The 23839-nt window shown below is 35.9% G+C and overlaps 1 protein-coding gene across 1 annotated transcript; it reads left to right on the plus strand.

Moving 5' to 3' along the window:
• On the plus strand, positions 1–23369 carry CCDC18 (coiled-coil domain containing 18; the record flags this gene model as incomplete). Its single annotated transcript, XM_080624046.1, has 25 exons — positions 1–48; positions 1143–1287; positions 1455–1611; positions 1883–2050; positions 3029–3138; positions 4004–4132; positions 6796–6892; positions 7695–7816; positions 8881–9190; positions 10083–10183; positions 10293–10456; positions 11104–11324; positions 12013–12123; positions 12921–13052; positions 13801–13935; positions 14543–14620; positions 16075–16191; positions 17413–17580; positions 18047–18189; positions 18677–18840; positions 19886–20099; positions 20671–20770; positions 21754–21870; positions 22327–22464; positions 23268–23369. The coding sequence occupies exons 2-25, from the start codon at positions 1169–1171 to the stop codon at positions 23367–23369; spliced, it is 3417 nt and encodes a 1138-aa protein (XP_080480172.1). The 5' UTR covers positions 1–48; positions 1143–1168.
• Positions 23370–23839: the final 470 nt, after the last annotated feature.

Consider the following 23839-nt stretch of genomic DNA (forward strand, 5'->3'; position numbering starts at 1 on the left):
GCTGGGAGGCGGGACTGGGCTGTCTGGGCCCGCGCTGTTTGAAGCGGGGTGAGGTTTGGGCCTTGTGGGCTCCTGTGAGGGAGGGATCGGTGCTGACAGCTGAGGGGTAGCCCGTTTTTGCTTCTCCCATCTCTTTGGTTCTCTGCAGAGCGCTGAGGTAGGGAGTGCCGGTGCCGCCAGTGCTGGGCTTCAGCGATCTGGGTCTCCCCGAGGCGGGATCGCCGCTGTGCCGGTGCCGGCCTGCGAGGCCTGGCGGCGGAGGGACCCCTGCACTGCTTGGAAAAAAGGCCAGCATTGGTTTCTGTGCGTCACCTGAGTCCGTTTCCCATATCAAGCCCGGTTTACTAGGTCATATTTGCTGTGGTGAGGACGTGGTGTCCCGAGCCCCCCTCAACTGAGCAGCTCGCACTCTGCTATGAAATCCTTGCTGCTCTGATCTTTAGTTTCGCTGGTTAATGAATGGCGAGGCATAGACAAAGATTTTTGTCTACGTGCCATCCCTGGAGACAGGCTGGATGTGATATTGGGCAACCTGGTCTAGTTGAAGATGTCCTTGCTCATTGCAGGGGATTTGACTAGAGGAGCTTTGGAGGTCCCTTCCAACCTAAACTGTTCTACGAGTGTGTGATTGTATGTGCTGTCACCTCTTCAGTCACCCTGCTAGCTGCATGGGGCTTTTGAAGTAACTAAGATGTGCTGTACAAGGGATCTTTGACAACCAATGTATAGCAGGCTTTTCTGCTTTTCATAGTTCATGAAGCTTCTTGCACTTTATGAATACACAAAGAGCTCAGTTTTTTCTCAAAACCCACAATTTGTACAAAGTGATTTTTATAGAATAGAACTGTAGAATCAGCCAGGTTGGAAAAGACCTTTAAGATCATCAAGTCCAACCATTATCCCAGGACTGCCAAGACCACCATTAAACCACGTCACTGAGGGCATATCACTCATATCTAGTGAATGTGGGGAGAGGTGGTGTGTGAAATGTCACCAGTGACATTTGTCAAGTCAGTATTAGGTTGTATTTCTTTTCCTTCCTCTTTTTTTCCTACTTTCCTTATTTTGGTGTCTTTAAAAGTAACTTTGCAGATACTTTTCACATATATTTAACAATGTTTTGACATTCAATGTTACTTTAGTCATACGTGTGGTGCCAGTGGATTGTATGATGTGGACCTGCTCTGAAAGTGCTTCTGCTGAAGACCTTGCAAATTTGCAATCATTATGGAATCAGCTGAGGAGAACTGAAAAAAACCTACAAACTGTAGAGGAAGAGCTTTCCAGGTATGAGTGTGTTTGGGGATGAGATCAGCCTGTCTCTTGTAGTGTGTATCTGTCTTATTCAGTTTAATGGATTATCACAAGTAGCTCCTTTTGTGTTTTTCTTTTGAAAACTATGAGCAATTTAAAATAATAATAATAGCATAGCAACTTTTTACTTTCACTCCTAGCACTCATACAAGTGAACATTGTGGCCCCTGCTTGGATGAGGCTGTAGACTTCACTCTGAAGGACCTTGTTCAGCCTAACTGCAACTATCAAGGCTTTTCCAACTGTAAGAAGAATGCTGGTAAAACATTGGGCAAGAATTTTCAAAGGAAATCTGAAGTAAATATTGCACTTCATTACTTATTTTTAATATTTTAGTTTTCTGTTCTTTACTATGTTTATGAGAATTGTTTTGCTTTTAGGGCTTGGAGTTGGTACAGCATAGCAATGGACAATCATATCAACAGACAACTCTTAGACAATAAACAGAGCTGTCTTAAAAGTAATATGATTTAAATACATTTGTTCTGCAAAGTTTCCATTGATATGTGTGCATAAGTGTGTGTATATATATAAAAAAAAGGTATATAAACCCTTTTGTTATGTCTAGTCTTACCCAGTATCTAGAACTCCTGATAAAACCATGGAAGTAAATGAACATCTTAAGGAGAAGCTGGATGCCCTTCATGAGCAAAATGCATCTTTAACTTCTCAGAACCACTACCTAAAGAACAGAGTGGAAACAATGAACTTTGAATTGCTGCAGTCAAAAACAAGAGTATGTATCTTCAGTGTATTCACCAAAAAAGAAAAACAAACCTCCCTAATATCCCCAGTGACCATAACTTTTGAATGTCATTCCAAGCAGAACATGCTGGGTTTTGTTTTATCTAAATATTAGATAGATTAAAACTTTAATACTCTATTTTTACATAATATTCAGCATTCATTTTGGAACAGGATAGTTTATAACCTATTTCTTCATGAGCAAACCAACTATATTAATTATGAATTCTATCTGTTCATGTTCTAAAGTTTAATCTAAAGCCAGTAAGTCACAGAATGAAGAATACAGTATGTAAGAAAATAGCTCAATAATATGTTTAGTACATTCACATGTCTGAGCTACATGGAGAATAAAGGGAACAATAATGGCACAGTAGACATTTGTCTAGGAGATAAAAAATTTTAACCTTTCAGTTTGGATTAATATTGTTATTTTGAAAAAGTGAACGTGGATTAGGAGGAAATATTGTATCTAATAAATCATTGCTGATTTAATACACACTTGTTTTTCCAGGACAACTATATTTTTGTATTGAGCTTATAAGTAACATTAAGAAAACATAGCTGTGGTTAATGCACTTTGTTTGAGAAATGTTATCTTCAGTCAGTCCTGGAGATATATAAGTAAATAAATAAGTAGATAAATGTTTGTATGGCATGGACAGAACAAATAGTGGAATATAAACTTTTGAGGAAAAACAAGAGACAAGATCAACATATAAAGAAGTCAGTCTGCTAGACAGTGTACTACACTGCAGTGGTGCTAGGGAGCTGGAAGGGTATCAATTAGAAGATTGAAGTTCAAATCCTGTAGATGAACAAGCATCTTCTATAGTAAGGTTAAGAGCACTGTATCATTCAGCAAGCAGATTATTCTTCTGTGTCTCATCTGAATGTGTGGGTGTATGTGTGTGTATATATTTATACACACACAAGTGTGAATCAAACCCCAAATATGTTTCTGTTTCAGATTTCTTATCTTGAGTCAACTTTAGGTACACATTTAGTCAGCATTCCAAAGCTGAAAGAACAGATTGTAAACTTGGAAGCAGAAGTTTCGGCTCAAGATAAAATTCTCAGGTAATAAGTGTACTTCTGTATCATCATTTTACTGTGGTCTGCTTGCCAGCCCAATCTCCTCTTTGGGATGTCATGATAACTGGTACTGTGTGGGTCCTGTAATCTAGGGCTTAAAACTTTCACTTCAGAGCCAAATTTAGGAGGAGGGAGGTGTTTTGTTTTGTACTGAATGTACTTCAAGAAATGGAGAAAAAAAATAAAGGTTGTTAAATGAGTTCATAATGTATGCTAAACATGAATGTGCCCTTACAACTGACCAGAGTGATTGTATATTACATGACTATATATCTTCCGTTGTAAACAAGCATACATATTTCCAAACATGATTGTGCAGCATGTAAAGTAAAAGATTCTTTCTTCATGAAAATATTGATGGAGACAAATGTCAAGCTAACTGAAAACAGTGTCCAGAGGCTGTCAGGAAGACACGACTGTCTGTCAGTTTCTTACAATCTCATGCTATATAATATTCAATTAATATTTCAATGGTCTGTCTTCACAAAAGAAGTAAAAATACTTAATTTACATTTTAGTGCTGTTTCCTATAAGTGTATCCTGACCAGTGATTCCTTCTGAAAGAAAAATGGTGATTTCTGTGTTCAGATCTCATGGCACAGAGTCAGCCATCTACGTCCTTGGCAGTTGTGACACCTGGTGCCTATTGATGAGCTTTGGACACCACTCCAGACTGCAGACATACTTGTGGGGAATCTGGAGACTATGAATGTTTCAAAACTAGTTTTAAGAGTTGTAGGGTGTTTGACTAGTGCTTTGCAAACACCATGTGCAGAAGAGAGCAATAAAAATTGAGTTTCTTTACAAAAAAAGTTCCTATTTTTTTAATTATGCTTTGTTTATTTGATAGAGATGCAGAAGATAAACTAAATCTAAGCCAGAAAACAGCAATGGAAAGAGGAAACATGTTGCAGAGATATAAAAAGGACTATAAAAACCTGAAAATGGAGTTAATTGAACGAAGCAAGCAAGGAAAGAGGTAACTAAGCAATTTTAATAAATGGAATACTGAGTAAGAGTGTGTGTTTATTTCCATTGGCAAATGTTTACTTTGTGGTATCACATTATTTCTCTGCTTTAAGAACAGACCTTTCCTACACTATCAGACCACATCTGAAATATAAGTGAAAGTAACACAGTAATTTGTAATGGTAATGTAAAAAATTACAGTGCCAAACAAATCGTAACACTCTTTATATTCCCTAAAGAATTATCTGATAGATGAAGTCAACAGAGCTTAAAAAAATATGCTCATAGTTCTAAATTACAACTAATTCTCCATTATGTTTTCTCAACAGTCTGAATTTCAATTTATTTGTTACCTTTGCCAAGTATCCCATGAGGTCAAACAGTATTATAGTTTTTTTAATGACATGGTGGGGTTTTTTTGTGCCTCTCAAGAGTTCAGGGAGCATCTGATTGATGTTTTTACTCATATGATTTAGTCTTCAAAACTTCAAAAATAGAAAGAAATACTAAAAAAAGAAGTGTTTGTTATATACAGAATTAATAACCAGCACTGGGAAGTATTCCCTTTTATTGCTGGCATGTGTCATGCAACACTCAGAAGTGTTTCAGAGAGCTCGAAACCCCCCAGAATCACATATAAAAATAAAATATTAAAATTCTTTGAGATAAAAAAAAAGTAGCAAATTAGCTCCACAGTTTAATACCAGCTATTCTGCTATTGCACAGGTTTTCCTAATGGTCACTGCTGAGCTTAATGGTAATCCTGCAAGGAGCAGGGAGTTGGACTTGATGATCCGTATGTGTCCCTTCCAACTTGAGATATTCTATGATTCTATTGTATCTAGTCTATGTTGTTTTTTTTTTTTTTTAAATAAAGGAGAAATTCTGTGTGAATATACTTATTCTTTGGGCACTGTTTAAATCTTGAAGTTTGCTGGTAGTTGCAGGCTTTTGTACACTAGTTTGTCACCTATTTTTTCCCTTCAGAATAGACACAATGTAGTGGAGAGCTGAAATGTGTCCACAATAAATTTTCCTGAAGTACTTTTGACTTTGTCTTGCAGGAACCTACAGTGTGTGCTCAGAACTCGGTTTGCAACAGTACTGAGTGCTGTATTTTTTGGGTTTATATGAAGAAAGTAATAGAAGCACAATTTAATTGAGAGAACATTTTTATGTTATTCTTAATCTTACCTGTCTGTATGGTTCTGTTGAAAAGGGTGCTGTAATTCCATCCCAATCCCCATTTCCCTTTTCTATTTCTTCATTTAGCCTAGTGGTTGTGTGGCTACTGGAATGTTAGGTAATTTCTTATGGCTGTTGGAAGCTACCATATACAATCCTATCGCCTCCAAAATGTTATTTTAAAGAAATGAGAGGGATAAATAACAAGACTCCTGCCTGCACAATTCATTTAACTGTATTGCCTGGGGCAAAAAACCACCCCTGAATTAATGCCTTAAAGCATTTCTTGAGCCTTTTGAATGCTAACCCTTTGTTTGGCTTGTCTACCTACCCATGAAATTACCTCTAACATTCCTATAGCTAGACAAATGGAAATACTGTGCTACTGGTGAAGAAATGCTTTTATTTGTTCACTGTTCATTCAGAGAATGTGGGTTGGAACTAGGTGGACTTAGTTACTAGTTGCAAATGTAAATAGAAAAGCTAACTTTCTGACGTGTATTAAAAGCAACATAGTGTTATGATTAGTATTAACAATTATTACAGGTTGTTTTTAATCAGTAATTACAACCACTTACTGTTCTTTGGCCAAGCAAACTGAAGTGCTTTAGACTTAGACTATTTTCTTTGTTATTCTGAAATCTTTTATCCCCTACTCTGAATACTTTTGCCATGTCCAAATGGGCAGCGCTCTTCAGACAGAGAAACAGTGATCCGAAGGTAGACTGTACTTAGATGAGGCACTTGTTCTGTCCTCACAGTGCCCACAGTGGAAGAAAAACAGATGCTGTTGAGCAATGGTAATTCTTGTGTGCTTGTGTTGGGTGTCCTGAATAGGCTGCATACCTGACCTGTCTCAAGGTTTCTGTTCCAACTTCCCTAGTGAATAACAAGAGGAGAAAGTGAGAAAGGAGCACAGAGTAATAAAGCAAAATAAAGTCTGGGTTTCTGCTTTGAACAGCTGCTTACCTGGTGTCATCCCAGTCTCAGCTTCCTTTAGTATTATTGATGCCATCTTTCCGATATCCCCCAAATAATTTGTCCTTTGATCAGTTCCTGTCAGTCTCGCCATAATTCCATCATGAATGCTCCCTTCAGTATCAAAAACTTTGGTAGTTCCCATTAAGCAGTTTGAATTTTAAGGAGCATTACTGTTTCCTGCTTCCTTATCACACACACTAATCCAGTCTGTAAAACAGGCTTTTACTGCTAGGGACAGGTGGATGATTTGAATCAAACTCTTTTTTGAAGAGGAATCAGTTTAAACATTCTTGTTCTTACCGGAATTTTGTTTATGTTACTATGCCAAAATTATATTTAAAATTAATTTATGCCTCGTGAAAAATTTTTTAATCTAGGGCTTGGAAAGTTGGAAGAAGAAAGGAAATTACTTGGAGTGATTACTTCAGGAGTTGTTTTTAGTATCTAGAGGAGAGTTGCTTAATGACTGAACTTTGTGAATTTTAAAATTGCTATGCTTCTTTGCAGGGCAGAACAACAAAGAAATGAAGCTTTGTTGAGCGTGGAGGAGCTGACAAGAGCTTTCAAAAAGTATAAAGAGAAAATAACTGAAACATTAGAAAAGGTAACAGTTTATTCTTCACTTGTTTTTGCTGGGCTGTTAGGTTTTTGCTTTTTCCAGTAAGGTAGGCAGCTAATAGCAACAGGTTCACCAGTGGGTCAATTGTTTCTGCTTGTTGTTGGCAAAGTCACAAGAGAGGTGGGACAGGGTAAGCAACTGTTTGTGGTTAGAACTTCAGTTATTCAGTTTTAAACTGTCTTCTCACAGTCTGGACAGTCTGCATCTTTGAGGTATCCTAATACTGCCTATGTTTCTTCTGACTCCTGCTTGCCTGCTGGGAAATTTACATTTTAAAAGTATATGATCCTTTTGAAAGAATTCTTTTGATTCCATCTGTATAAGGTGTTCAGTGAAACATGAGCTAGAGAAGAGATAAGATGAAAATGAAGTAATCTCCCAAAGTTCCTGTGGTCAAAATTGTTAATGCTTCTGGCCTTGTGGGAAGAGCAAAAAAACAGGCCTGAGACAGTTAGCTTTTACAGAGCATTTTTATTTGATTAGACTTCTTTCCCTGTGGAATGTGGAAAAAGTCCTTGCCAACCACAAATATGCCCTAAAATATTAAACCAAAATAACATTACTTTTTTCCCAAATTGCAGGAAAAAAACCAACTTCTTTGTTCCTCTCCTTCACAATAGTGAGCGACAGAATTATCTACAGGCTTACCAGAGAGAAAGAAAGAAAGAAAGCAAAACAAACAAAATCCCCACAGCATAATGTTTATAGTATTTATTTAAGAAAATGCTGTTGGCCACAGAAGCTTAGATTATTGTTGTACAGTAACAAAAAAATTTTGCTTTTTAAGGTTAAAGCTGAAGAAATAATCTTGGAAAAACATTTGATTAATTGTGAAAAAGAAAGAGAGAAGTTGAATGAAAAGTGTGTCAGCTACAGAAAGGACCTAGACATCCTAGAAGAGCAATTAAGGTAACACAAAGGCTCTTAAAAATCTCTGTACGGTGATTTGAGAAGAAACTGCACGTTACAACTGTCACTGTGAACGTGCTGCTCGATACGTGTAGTTCAAATGAAATCAGGACCAGTGTCAGTGAACACTTAGTATCAGTATCGGCAATACAACAGATGAACCAGAATTCTAAAAAGGTAAAAAATGTTAGCATACACTTAAACATTTCTAGATTATTTTCTCTAAATAATCCTTAGAACCACCAGCTGGTTGTCTTTAGTGTCATTAGGTTTGGAGAAGTGCTTTCTTGAACAGTTTCAGGTATCCCATTCACATGCACTGTCCACACTCACATTCCTGTCTTAACAATTGTTCATTAGGCCATTTTGTCAAGGGTGGGCAGTGTGGGTGCACCTTTCCGCTAGCTTTAGCCTGTTGGATAGCTCTCTGCTCTTGACAGGGATCTTCCTCTGGACTGCTATTCCCTACTAACTTGCACTGGGTTTGGCACTCATCAGGACCTTTGAGCTAATTCAGTTTGCTAAATCAGGAGGTACCTAATAACGTAAATGATTTGTGATGGGCTAAAAATACAGTTGGCTCACAGTACAGTCAGATAGGGGAGAGAAAAAATAGGACCCTCCCTGTCTTGTTAGTAGCAGAATGCTAGACTAGCTCAGTCTTAGTACATTATCTTCATCCATTCTGATTTTAGTTATCATTACATAGTTATGTTATCCTGTTCTTAAATTTCCTTGGCTTCAGCACAATTACAGCCACATTGACCTATTTCCTACCAGTGACTCTTCTGATAGTACTTAAACCTTTATTAAATTGCTTAAGAATGAGAAGTCATTTATTCCCTCCTTTTGTTTGCTCATAGCAGTTTGCATCTTGGTCTTTAGGAAGAGTGAAAGCTTAGTACAGCAATGAAAACTCTTTGTTCTGTTGTACAGAGCTAATCCTACGTTTTGAGAGGAAGGAAGCTCGTAAAACAGTATAGTTATGGTGTTGTTGTCTAGTACTTTTAATAATGAAAATCCTCTATGTTGAGCTATACCTTTTAAATGGATATACTTCTTAGGCAATTAAAGGAAGAGAATCTTAGCACAAAAGAAGAAATTAAGACTCTTGAGGTAAAGAACACTGAAATGGTGTCAATGCTGACTCAATCTGATCAGAAGATCAGGGAGCTTGAGAGTGAACTTCATGAAAAAGAAATAGTACTTCAAGAGAAAAATGTTCTAATAAGTGAAAACACGGAGCTGAGAGCACTTATTGCACAGCAACGTAACCGCTTGAAATTATGCCATCAAGAAATTGAAGATTCAAGGGAAGAACTCCACATACTAGAAACCATTATTTCTCAGTTGTCTCTAAGTACACCTGAAGAGGTACAGTAACTGATACATCCTTAAAAATTGTATTATGTGTCTTAAACAATTCTAACTGACATTGCATGCAAATCCTGTGACATTCTTGAGAAATTATTTGCCTAAAATATCTTTGCTTTTTTAGGATGCACGGGTGACATGTTTTCTCAGTTGAAATAATTTTGTCTCCTCGTTCAAGAACAAGGAATAGGTGCTTTGGATTGCTTAATCAGCCAGCATTTAAAATTACACTTTCTATTTCCATGTTCTGTGTATTGATTCTTCAGATGCGTGTATAATCTCTAAGACATGATGATGTCCTATTATCATATTCCACTGAGGTTCTTCTCAGTGGAACATTTACCATAAGGCAGACATATTGTGTCAACCTCCGCAATGGAGAAATCAGAGCAGGAGAGATGTTTGTAGGAGCTTCTTTTTTTTTTGTGCTGGGAAACAGAAGGCACACCATCCCTGGCTGCAAGTGAACTTTTGTTTTACCGGGATGAACTCTGGCTCATGAGCCTGAAGTTTGTCATTAAACTGACTGATTGGGAGAGTCATGTAAAAATCCCAGAGTTGTGAACTGACTGGGGTTACTGGAGGAACTGTTTGGGAAGTCAGGAAGGGCTAGAGAGATGTATGGGGTGAGGAGTACACAATCCATCAGATGTCTTTATTTTTGAACTATAAATGTGAGCACGTGTAGTGAAACCAAAATCAAGAAATGCTTTCTGTATGAGTTTGGAATTGCCAAAGTGACCTCTGCTGAAAAGAATATAGTAATTTTGTATAAAAATGTATTTTGTTTTAAAAAAAATTCTATAAATTATGTGTATTACATATGAATTAATCATGCTGTGAAGCAATAAAGTTGATTTTGCATTGAACTTGATTTTCCCTTAACTTTTAGTTTAAATGGCACCCCTTGAAACACCAGCTATCCAGCTCTTCAACAAAAGAAGCTCTCTCTGAGTCTTGTGAATTGAATAAACCTTTGATTGCAGACCAAAGGTATTACTTTCTGGTTAAGGAATTATGGCAAGAATAGGCAGATAATAAGGTGGCATCAGAACTAGAATGTATGAAGAATGTTAAGTAGTTTTCTCCTTTTTTATAATAGCATTAAATTGGCAATGAAAGAAGCAGAAGCTCAAAAGCCTTGTGCAAATCTAACTCCAGTCTGCACTGGAGCCAAGCATCTTTCTAATGATAATGAAGGACAAGAAAATAGCACGTTATATGACCTGGAAACAGAGCCTGTCAGATTGCTCAGAAGTCAAGGAGGTAAGCTTACAGGAGTAGCTGTGCAGTTCCGTCTGATTAATCCACAGAATAGGAATTTTTTGGTGGGGTTTACATTTTTTTTATAGTGTTGGGTTTTTTTCTTCAAATATATCTCTGTGAGCTAACAAATGTAGTTTGAGTGAGCAGGGAGCATTTTGCCACCTTGGAATTCTCTCCAGGCACAATATTCTTCTTTCTTTTGCTAGACAAGTTACTTTTTCATCAATATCCAAGCTACAAATCGTGTTGAAATAAACACATGTATTTTTTCTTCATGCAGGCTATGCTGAGGTCTTCATATTTTCTTTGATTCTTTTCACTGTATCGTGCTGTTGCAGAATTTCTGCTGTTGTTTCTGCGATTGCCTTTAGGACTGCTCCATGAAATGACTTAAGGGCACTTACATAATCAGGCTGTCTTCAATAATTTGGGGGTGTTTGGCGGTATTTTTTTGTTTATTTGGGTTTTTTTGTTTGTTTTCATGAGTCACAGCTCTATTATGGGGAAAAAGAAACAGGTTTTTTTCTGGATACTGTATGTGTTAGTTGAATGTGCTGTCATGAAATGACATTTCTCTTTGGCTTGTATGATTATTGTTTGAGTGCTGGTTTGTAAATTAACCTTAAATTTATTTTTTCTACTTTGAGAGAGGAGAAAATGTCAACAGTTGGAACTTATAAGCAAACAATTTGAAAAGGAGAAGCAAAGATTCCAGAAGGAGATAGAAGAATTACACACTAAACTGACAAAAGTAGATGATGAGAATTCTTCTCTGAAGACCAGCATGGCTCAGAGAGCCAGTCATTTTCAAGTCATGCAGGAAGACCTATTGAAGAAGGCTTCAAGAGCTAGTAGCTTAGAGAAAGAAGTAAGTTTTTTAGCAGCTTATTTAAGAAAAATTGTAAATAAACTTTTCAACAAGCAGGAAAACTTATGTAGCAGCCTTAATTTGTTACTTGTCAGAAAGCTTAAAGCTGACATAGTGAGCTTTACTACTACTATTTTGATTCGTTATGTGGAAAATATGCGCAGTCTTGTTGCTTTCATATGGTTGAATTAATGTGTAGCCTTAAAATAAACACTTGTACTTTTCCTCTTTAAATTTTAGTGCAGTTGCCAGAGATTAACATTCTTACTGAAGAGTCGCAAAAGAAAGAAGTGAGGCTTCAGCTCTTGTCTGGTTGAATAAGTTAAAATGCTAATGTTTACATTCTGGTGCTAATGTGTTTACAGAATTCCAGCATAATGGCATTTACAGTATTTCCTAATAATGGCTATACATGTTATAAATCTGTAACAGCTAATTCATTCATATGGCAGTAACAATTATAATTAATTGAATAAATTTGAAGTAAATTATCCTGAATTTTTCCCGTAAGTAATAAAGCTTAATAGATCATACAAAAAAACCCCAAACCCAAATAAATAATTAATAACACTAGGAAATAGTAGTAGCTAAAATGGAATTGGTGAAAGCATATACAAGTAAGAAAGTATACACAAATACTTGAATAAACAGTTGTCTTCATGCTGTTTTTTGCCATATTTAATTTCAGATAACAAAGAAATCTTCTCAACTTTCTGTACTTGAGAAACAGCTGGAAGAAAAGACTACTGCTTACTCTGTTGTTGCAACAAGAAATACTGAGTTGGAACAGGAAATCATGGTAAAATGGTCTCAGTGGGAAACTACATTTACATAAAAAGACACAAATGGAGATCAAAATTTAGGTTAAAACAGTATTCCACATATTCAAAAAGAATAGACTTTCAGATCTACTAAACAATCTATGCAATTTTTAGACAGTGCAGTCTTTAAAAACTGAATCTTTCTTCAAATAAAACATCCCTTTTTTCCTGCTTTTGAACACAGTAAGCTATTAATGGACATGTTACTTGTTCCTTGTCATGATATGTGCAATGAAAATCTGGTCCTATTACTGTAGCATTGCCATTTGTTTCAGTGAAATATATGTAGACCTGTGAATGAAAGTCTTCTAAATGGTAGTAAGTGAGGAAGATGCTCTAACATCTTGGAGCACTGTAATTCTTCTCTGGGTATTGTTATACAAACTCTTAGTTTTGAGAAGCGGTCTAAGGTTGCTAGAAAATGAAACTGTGGTCCTTTGAAATGGAAAGCTGTATTTTAAAGATTCCATCTATTGATGTGAACCTAGAGTTGCTTTTTGTCTTTGTCAGAAGTTCATAGTTCCAGTTGTAATAATCTGTGCCAGCTGTCCACCTTTGTAGATACTTTGTCTCTATGTAGTAGCTGCATTTAGTGGCATCCTATAACTGTGTTATAGGTGTGATATCCTTAGAGATGAAACATGCTGTGTATAACTTTATTATTTTCCATCTTGTTCTTTTATGAAATCTAGCAGCTCAATCATCAAATAAAACACTATTTAATGAGACAGCTAAGTATTTTTATTAAGTTGTTATTGTTGTTGCTGTTTCCCAGGAAAAAAACAGACGCATTTATGAGTTGGAAACAGCTGTCAGTGAAGAACATGAGAAAATAACTTCTGCCTTTGAAAAAACAAAGTTGGCTCACCTTGAGCAGCACAAAAAGATGGAGAAACAGGTTGAACTAGTAAGTGCTTCTCTGTGTGCTTGTATGTATGGGTGATACACTTGGTAACTTTTTGTCTGTGTTAATTTCTTTGTCTTTTTAGTAATTCTGAGGCAGCTGTCCAATTAAAAATTTACATTATAACGTTATGTCTTCTTAAATTTCCTGATTTTAGTTCATTTTTCCATCTAACACTATGTAACTGCATGATTTCCCTCCAAGATCTTCATATCCTCTTTTCTGCTTAACTGAAGAAAATAGGGACTTAAGAAGATACTGTAAAGTATAACTTTTTTGCCTACTGGGGTTAGAGCAGGACAGCTTCTAACAATATTCTCTTGCCTGCTGAACCTCTGCCAGCCTGAGCCTCATGAGCATCTGTGTTCAGGGAGAAGTGTTGGTAGGTTTCTCTTCAGAGAAAAATTCTGTTCCTCCATGTGATTAGGAGTACAACTGTGGCTATTTCTAGCTGTTGAGGAAGCTTTTCATCTTCTACTAGAAAACGTATATGCATGTCTTACTGTCTTGGCTGATGACAGACAATTACACTGTGCCTGCCTTCATTCTCTTGATATTCCTATTACTTTAAAATATTAAGCATTTAGGATTTCTTGATAATTTTAAGACTCTGCAGTACTGCTGATGGCAGGAATGTACTTACTTTTCACTCTTAAAGTGATGGGTGAATAGAACCAAATGACATATTTAGATGCACAAATTATGTGAAAAAGCTTATTAAAATAATGAACCATGAATTACTTATGGACAGCTTCAGACACAGCTGGCGAGGAAAGATCAACAATTAATTGAGCAAGAGAAAACAATATCTATGTTGCAACAAGATGTTATACATAAACAGCATCGCATTGAATCATTGGATGGGCTGCTGATAGAAAGCAGAGAGGTAAGGTTGGCTCTTGACTTTCTTTAAATGCAAATCAAACAAGTCTTTCTTTAAATGCAAATCAAGCAAGTGACTAATGGTGATAAAAAGCATATCAATAAACAGATGGGAAAACAGGAGAAAATCTAAGATCCTTATGGTTTTGCTTCTTAATTTTTGTTTGAGTAATTGACTGAATCTAGTCCACATCTCCTACTGCTACAGCTATATATTGTACAAACTTTAATGACCTTTTATTATTTTCCATCTCAGCATTCTGGTTTTGCCTCTGGTTTGCCCCTAGGGCTTCCCAGTGTAATCAGAGGAAGGAGATCTAGATAAAGAATATTTGTCTCTATTCTGCATCAGGTGGAAAACCAAGAACATTCTATTATGGCAATGCTTTATTCCTTTTAATAATTCCTGCTGCAGAAAATGAAGGGACACCTATCAGGAACCAGATTCACTTCAGAATATGATGTACACAAATACAGGATGCCTACAATTGTGTTTTAAATACACTGATCTATTTTTTTTTTCCTGATTCTTAGTATGAGTTTTTATTAGTTAGATTATTGTGACTATCTTCACATGTTGTTCTCTTGAATAAAAATATGTGTACACACAGGAAATGGAAAATCAGAATGTCAAGAAAGATCAAGGACTGAAGATGCTGAAAAGTCAGTTAACAGAAGAAACAGTCAGGGTTAGTAAGCTCTCTGTAATTTTCAATTAATAGTTTTAAAGTTTGCAGTAATGGTGTATTTCCTTTTATCCTCCATAGAAAAACTATAATAAGGTTGCTTTATAGAAATTTATAGAAATTTGTCTCATGTAAATATTTCAGAAGTTACTAACTTGAAATCTTCCCTTTTATTTTTAATTGAAAGTGGTATGATGAAGCCTGCAGTAAGAGATTATGCAATGCATAATTGCTTTATTAAATTACTGTAGTTACTAATAGGTCAGATTTGTGCTTGTTCTACTCAAAGTAAAACATCTAACAAAGAATATTATGTAGATTTTTGCTCTAGATACAACATACATTTTGGACATGTGATATTATATTATTGGTCATGTTTTTAGCCATCTGTGCCTCTTCCTAGTGTTTGCCTGGTTAGTATTTTCAATGCAGCACTTGCCAACAGTACTTTAATAAACCATTGCCATGTGATGATTTAGCACAGACAGGTTTCAAACAGTATTCAGTATTCTGGATATCACCGAGAAGATACTGGGTATTTAGCTGGTAGCATGCTCTTTCTGAACTTGTGTTGGACCAGTTCTCTATTCAAGTGGCTTTGTAGTATTTGGGATGTTTTCCAGAGATTTAAAATAAAGGCCTATTTTAACTTCTTTTCAGAAAGCTCTTGATCTAGGGGAGGAGAGGGGTATACATTCCATTACGGTTTAGAAAACTGGTAGCATCTAAGCATTAGCCAATCTGCAGCTAAGTTGAAGAGAATTCTCATTTATAGGAAAAGTCTTCTTAGCACTGAAAGTGAACAGTTAAAAGTTCAGTTACTTTGGATTGAGACCTCTGGAGTTTGTTCATTATAATTTTTATCTGTTCAAGATTATAAAATGCTTGTTAGAGATTACTCAAATCCAAATTAATATTAAAAGGGTAAAATAGATGAACAGCGTTGATGTTGCTTTCTTTTTGCTTTTAGTAAAACTCAGGCACTGTCAGTGCAGAAAAAAAATAAGACTATTCAGTAGGTTTCTGAGAGGACCTGTCTTAAGAACTGAGTGTTACTTTTGAGAAAGACTTGCCACAACTCACATGGTGATCATTAGGAACTTATTTATGCAATTCTGTATGTAATAACGTGGTAGATTAATGATTTGGTGTTGGGCACGTTTGCTTTTAAATTCTAGCTACTGAAAAATACTGGAATACCTCCTCATAACTGATAGTTTCATCTGATTTAAACACAGTCTAAAGTACGGTAATTTAATTTCACAAGTAATTTTAATTTCTGAATACTTTTTCAGTTTTGAAGTTTATCATAATCTTCTATGTGTGTTTTAATACTCTTTGGATAAAAATAAGCTTTTCAGTGATTTTGCACAAAGATGGGTTTTAACACTTCTTTTTTAGATTAGTTAATAAAAATTATGCCATTGAATTTTAAGTAATCTGTTACATTCAATTAGGTAAGACAACTTGAGTCAGCACTAGACATGTGTAAGGAAGAAGTTGCACTCTATCTGAATCAGTCACAAGAAAATAAGGAATTATTTGAAAATCAGCTCAGGAAGAAGTCTGAAGAGGTAACAGCTTGTTTGAACAACTCTCCTGTATTGCAGAGAACACTTGTTACCAATGGTTTAATCTAAAAATTTGTCTGTGAAATAGACAAAACATTTGCAATGGGAACTAGGATGTAAGCTGAAAAAAGGCTGAGGATAAAGGGGAAAATCATAACTAAGAATCAGTAGATAAGCTTAGGGAAAAGAACTACCAAGATAAATGGAACTGTTGAAAGAAGTAACAAAATCAGAATTAAGTGAAAGAAAACATTATCTTGGGGAAAAAATTGAGAAAGCACCATTGCAATACAAACTTAGGTGCACGTAATTGATTTGTGTTTCAAGTACCATAACGGGGGAGAGGTCCTGGACATAAAATTTTTACTTCAAGCCCCTGAGTTTTATTATACTTTCCAGTACTACATGAAAGAACAAAAGAATTAAGTTTAAATATTATTAGTATGAATTTTTATTTGTGAGGATGCCTAACCACATGAACTAATTACCATAGCAGGCTGTTCATGTCAGTGCTGCCCTACTTGCTGAGAGAGAGGTAGAGTCACCTGGAGATTACTAGATCCTATACAAGAGTAACTAGATGGAAATCGATGGTCTGTGTTATGCATAAGCCTGTGTTATTTACTGCTACTTTCTAATCCCTAAATTCTGTTGTTCTTATACTGCATGTGAAATGCAGTATAAGATGGATGCTGTGTGAAACTCAAGGGTAGCAAGTGAGGCTTTGTAATTCATCACTGAGAAATCAGACCACTCAGCACATGACAAGATAGGCACTCAGAATTCCTGCTTTTTATTGGAATGATTGTTGTCATAGAGGCAGGAAGAAATAAAAGGGAGGACTGAGAACAAAATCTAAAGGAGAAAACAAGCACTTGCTGAGAAATAAAGAAAAGTGACAGAAAGAAAAGCAATTCACTAATTTAGAAATGAAAAATCTTTCTTATAGATGTTTTTAAAATATTGACCAGTTTAGGTAAATTTAGAAAGCAAGAAGTCAAAACCTGGGGCTGTTATGTTGCTTCTTTACTCACGTTATAAAGTACAACTCAGTGATGAATTAAGAAATGTGTTACATACTGTTGAAACTGTAATGCAATAAATTCAGAGCCAGAAGTTTTATTGAATCAGGTATGATTCTGTGCTTATTAAGAATGAAGAGAATAGCTGATGCAAGTGTAAATAAAACTGTGTTACTGTAATGGAAAATCAATGTGTTTTCAGGTTCTTTATTTACAGAAAGAAATAAAAATAAAAGATCAGAATATTCAGGACACAAGTGAACAAAATATTCTTCTACAACAAACTTTGCATCATCAGCAGCAAATGTTACAGCAAGAAACTATTAGAAATGGGGAGCTGGAAGATAATCAAATTAAACTTGAAAAACAGGTACAGCATGCTGAGAAGTGTCTACCTATAAAGACAGATAATTAAATGCTTTTATATATGCTTTTGTAATACCTTTAAAATCAGAATGTTTCTTTGGTAACTGAGTTAATAGTTATTATTTTAGATATATCTAAAATAAAGATTTTAGTGGTTTGTTTTGTCTTAAACTAGGTTCTATGCTATCAGAAACTCTAGCATTATTATGGCTAAACACTTGGAAAGTCAAGCCCTAGACTGCAATTAAGGAGAGATGCACTGAAATTCAGAAAGTTGGATCTTGTTGTATTTACTAGAAACTGTTTCTTTCAAATGTGACTGCAAAGTTCTAGTCTTAAATTATAAACAATTTTAGACTATGAAGAAATCAGTTGTGTTAAAACTCTCGTTATGTGAGTTGCAAGACAAACATGTATATTTCTTTGGTATGTAAAGTTGAAATGCCAACACTTTTAAAAATTTTCAATAGGTATCCAATTTGGAACAAGAGCTTCAGAAGCAGAAAGCCTATGCAGAAGATGAGTTGAGAAAAGTAGAGGAGAAGCGTTGCCTAGCTGCTCAGGAAGCAGATTTAAACAGAAAGAAGGTGGATGAACTTAATAGCACGATCAGGTACATTTAGAATAACTAAGAGGTTATTCTGCAGATAGATACGTCAATAAGAAAGACTGCTGTCTAAAATGGTATTCAGCTATGTACTTGAACGTAGTTGAATTCAGCTATGTAGTTCAGCCTCTGTATGAGCATAGACTGGAAATCAGAAGGATGTTTTTAGCTAGCGGAGGCATCAGTTTCTGAAACAGTCTTCCAGTGGAATTAATGCAGGTTCCAGCAACCTGTTTATCTCCTTAAGATGGAATTTCATAATGCAATTCAAATCATACATATATCAAGTTGCTTGTCATTTTAGATAGTAGACTCTAGGAGAGCTTGCTAGTCTTAAAGAATATGGTTTTCATTACAAGAAAAGCCTACATAACATGACTTTTTAATTCTAATTTACTCACAAATGCTTGTCTTCTTACACCATGTGAGGACATGTGTATGTAGGCTTTTGCTATTACAAGGTTAATTTTTTCTGGTTGCTTCTTTTACTTAGACAAATTAAAATGGAGATGGATCAGTGCAGGAATGAACTTACTGGTATGGAAAAAGAAGTTGTGCAATTAAAACAAGATGATGAAAACAAAGCAATGCACATAGATCAATTGGATATTACTTTGGAAGAAGCACGATCAGAACTCAATGAAAAGGCAAATGAGGGTAATTTCTAAGGCTTCCTTTCATCATGCTATTACTTCTGTATGTACTAGATTACACATTTTTCCTTTGCCCTGTTTTATAATCAAGTACCTCAGAGTCAAAACATGATAAACTGTTTTTTTTTTTAATCTGTAATTCCATAGTTAAAACCCCCCCACCCCCACCCCAAATCCTAAAACCCCCCCAAGCTTTTTTAACAAAGCTTTACAAATACTCACTTTTGTGGGGTGCACCTTTACCCCAGATGAAGTTTTTTCCTTGTAAAATGGAATGCAGATTCTTAATGTGATAGTCAAGCAACACACATAGGTTTAATAATGACATGTGTTATTCAAAAAATTCAGCTCTTTAAACAAACAAAACCCCAAAAGAGAGTCTATAGACCTTTCCTAAGGCCATGTAGTGATAGGACAAGGGGGTATGTCTTTAAGCTGACGTAGTGGAGATTTAGATTAGACATTAGGAAGAAATTCTTTCCTGTGAGGGTGGTGAGGCCCTGGCACAGGTTGCCCAGATAAGCTGTGGATGCCTCATCCCTGGCAGTGTTCAAGGCCAGGTTGGACGGGGCTTGGAGCAACCCCGTCTAGTGGAAGGTGTCCGTGCCGGTGGCAGGGGCTTGGAACTGGATGAACTTTAAGGTCCCTTCCCACCCAGACCAGTCTGGGATTCTGTAGTACTGTGGAAATAACAAACTTTCACATCCCTCTTCCTCCATTTAATTTAACTTTACCATTTTTTTAAAACAGGAAGCATACTACAATTTTGCTTGCATTTTTCAGAACACCACATATTCAGTTACTATGTCTCTGTATTTTCTCCTTGGCCAGATGTTTTTAGATACATGCTCATATTTCAAGTTAGTTATAGATTGAGATGAATAAAAAGAGACTTAGGTACCATGAAAAGGTTGTTGTATAACCTCAGAAGTCACTGTTTTTCCACATTTTCCTAAAAATAGTACAAGTGCTAGTAGGCAGCAGTGTTGCATACTAATCATCATACTGATGATTGATCATTTTGTGTTTTGTGTGTGTTTGTAAAACAGTGAATGAATTAGAAGATAAGCTGTTTCAAAGTGAGACTTGCCACAGGGAAGCCTTACAGAAAATAGCAGAACTAGAGTCAGCATTGCAGAATGCCCATGGAGAATTAAAAATCAGTGTAACACAGCTTCAGGAATTGCAAGATGCATTACAGAATGCACAGTCCTCTCTGGAGGAGAAGCAAGTTGCTATCGTGAATCTAACAACTGAGCTCAGGTAAGCTGTTATCTTTTCCATCATGAGAACTTAGCTGTGTTAAGTTTTCCTTAGGAATAGCAAGTAGTTTGGATGGTCTCTTTTTATATTCTTGGCAGCTCTCTGTAAGTTTTAGGTTTGTGGCTGTAAGGTAAGTTGATGCAATAGCTCATCAGCTCACTTTTGATTTCCAAGAGTGGTGCTGAATTCTTTTTTCCTTGTTTTTAATTCTGATTTAAAATCAACTAAAATTATTTGCTGAATCCCAAAGCTGTGAAATAATAATAAGAGGAACTATTTTCTTTTACAGAGAAATTGTCCAATTTCCTTTCTGGCTATAAATTAATGTTGCTATTCTTTTCTAAGAACACCTTGTCCTAATAACCAATTAAATAACTTGAATGACAAAGTTATTGAGAAATCTCCACCTGGAATATAGTTAACAGAATTATTTAATTTGAGGTTTTTTCTTTGCAATCACTCATTAATTCACCTTTTAAAGTAATTTAGCTTTAAGTAATAGATCTCATCATTTTCAAGCTGGGTACTAGAAGCTAAGCAACTGAATGTGAATTAAACATGAGAATTTCAGATATTGCAAGGGAGAAATTGAAGACAGAAGGCAAGAACTTCTTGACATGGACCAAGCACTGAAAGAAAGGAATTGGGAACTGAAACAAAGAGCAGCTCAGGTTAGATCATTTTAAGTATGTTACAGACAATTATTCCTGTTATATAGTAGGTAACTTACAAATAGCCTGCTAGATTTAGTTGCCTTCACATATCACTCCAGCCTATACTGTTAATATAGCCAGTGTCAACCTCAAAACCAGCTGTGTGTTACTGAAGCCAATACCAGGAACATCAGTTTGTGCTCCCCTAAGGGATTAAAGACTACTGTTTTGATAGAACAGAAGCCTCGTGCAAACCTGTCCCATAATTCATCCTGAGCAATAAAGCTATAGGACAACTGTTGTCATCTTAAATGTTTGATAAAATGAAGGGAAGATCTGCACTGAAGTGTGCTTGGAGATGATAGATTCCTTTTGCTCTGTGGCATATTTTATTAGCTCTAAAGCAGCTTGTAAATATAAAACAGTATCTTTATTGTGAAGAAGTTTCTGTAGCTTACTTGAAATAATATCAGTCTTTTGGTCTGACTTCAGGGTTTGACACCCATAATGGAAAAACTATTCTTCTGTCACTTATAATTAGCCTTCTAATAGCTGCTTCCTTCAGGAGCTACCAGCCTGTGTATGCAGGAATATTTGGGAATCAGAGAGAAGGAGGGGTGGGGATTTAAAAGCAATTTATCAAAGCAGTAGGATTTTTTTTTTTTTTTTGCTTTGGCAAAATTTGGCACCTTCTTACAAGATGGGTTAGTATAGTAATCTGCTTAGTACATTGAGAACTAGGTTTGTGCTCTCTATATCTGAGGACCAAACATATTCTGTTACGGACTTCCCCAACTTTCCTCTTCTCTCCTTGAGTTTGGCTCCTGTTTTTCAAATGGAACAGCTTGGCTGCATTTGTACATTGACTATTTGAGAAAATATTCTTGAGACTACAAAGGATTAGTTTCATTCCTTTTGCTTTCGTATTTTGTAATACTACTTAAAATCTGCATACTAGTTCAAATTAAAGTACTTCCTTCTCTTCCTTTTTTTACCTCCAGATTACACAGTTGGATATGACAGTTCGTGAACATAGGGGAGAAATGGAACAACAAATAATTCGATTACAGTGCAATTTAGAGAAGTCAGAGCTAGAAATTAAGGAATGCAATAAACAGGTAATTTTTGCTTAGATTAAAAACCCTGTTTCTATAACAAAGGGCAGTTAATTCTATGAGAAAGTCTGGTCCTGGGACACAGTAGCTGGCCAGGTTCAAACTTAGAAGAGTAAAACTGGTTCCTTATTGTAGGGACAGGGAAGAGAGTACCTACATAATGTACAACCAAAAACATTTTATGTTTTTCAATTAAATAATTAAGATTTAAACTTTTGCAGGGATATACCAGTATAAAAATGAAATTATTTCTTTTACTTTATATGCTATAGTTCCCAAACTGCTTTTCTCTAATGAAGGAAAATGTTGACAAAATAAGTATAAACTAAAAAGTTGACAAGGGATTCCAAAGTCAGAGGTAATACTCACGGTATTGGTGAGTTTTGTTTGTTTGGAGGGTTCTTATTGTTCTGAATTCAGTAAAATATCTGTTCTGATTTAGTTGCATTTCTTGTTCAGATTGACAGCTTAGAGAAGAAACTCCAACATTCCAAAGACAAGCTTCGTGAAAAGGAGTTTGAATTGCTCCAGAGAGATCAAGAAATAAATCAGCTGAAGAAAAAAATTGAAAGGAAACAACTAGAACCTCTTGAAAAGGTAAAATGTTCCCTGGACACACAACAAATGATAAATTTTTAAAGCTATTGCCATAACTGCCTAGCAGAAGTGGTACAGTGTCTCTTTAGAAGTGTCATTACTTCTCTCGAAGTAATTGCATTTTATATCCTGGTGTTTCCTGAATCTTAATCCCCTAAAGTTAAACCAGTTTAATGATTTAAAATAACAAATTTAATGGCACACTCTTAATTGCCTGCCTTGTGAGGAACTCTGAATATTGATTATGTTTAGTAACCTGATGTTCTGGACATGGTCTTCCCTGAAATGAAATGAAACAATATGCGGTATGATGAGAGCTTCTTACGACTTGATTATCTGTCTTGTGAAAATAATTGCAACAAAAGAGCACAGAGATCTAACATGCTTATAGGAATGAGAAGAAGGAATTTTCTGGCATAGTGAGTGGGAACATGCAGATAGAATAAAGAAAGTTTCAATTTATGAAGTGATACAAATCTGGTTTTGGGGCATGAATCACTCTCTACAAGTACAATGCAATTTGAGATAAGCAGGCTTTCTGCAAAAGTCCGTTCAGTCAAAGATGCTTGCCAACTAGGGGTAAACACCAAAACTGAACTGGCTCCTGCCCTTTTGATTATGCTGCATTTGGATGTTATTTCTTTCCCTAGGATAAGATATCAGAGAAATCTTCTTTTTATGTAGTCACCAAAGACTCTTGGTCTGTATTCTATGGGGACTTAGCTGTGTCACAGATGAATATGAAGGTTCTTTCACTGCAAATTAAAGCAATGTCAGTTTTTCCATCTTGATTTCTGTTAAAGGTTGTTTATGACAGTCGAGAACAGGACAGTGCCTGCTGCTACCCTTCACACTTATCATTAACATATTGCCAACTTTTCCTAGAACTCTGGGGAGGATTCTGAAGGATTTCCTAGCTAGCCCCCGTACAACTGCTGACTAGACCCTTCCTTTCCAGACAGGTTGTCTTGTCACTTTATTTGCTAAGGAATGCCATGTAGGGGGCATCATGAAAGAATGATATAAGAAAGGCATTGAAAATAGACCTACCCCAGTCATGTTCCTTTAGAGACTTGGGATGAAGTAAATGAAATTTCAGGTTTATTTTCATTATAGTAAGTAGATAAAACACTGGATTTTGGAAGCATTCTGCATAGAGTATGAAGCACATAGCAGAGGGGCCATTTAGATTATGATATGGTTGCTTCTTTGTTTGAAAGTTGAGTATATTAACATGGGGTAAGAAAAGACTTTCTCTGTTAGTAACACACTGCAGACTCACTGACCAGTCTTCCACAGAAACCTTTTGTCCTAGTTCTAACAACTCAATTGCCTAATCTATCTGGGGAAAAGGAGTGATGTGTGTGTAGAGCAG

This window comes from Psittacula echo (assembly GCF_963264785.1).
Source record: "Psittacula echo genome assembly, chromosome: 7".
Taxonomy (NCBI): domain Eukaryota; kingdom Metazoa; phylum Chordata; class Aves; order Psittaciformes; family Psittacidae; genus Psittacula; species Psittacula echo.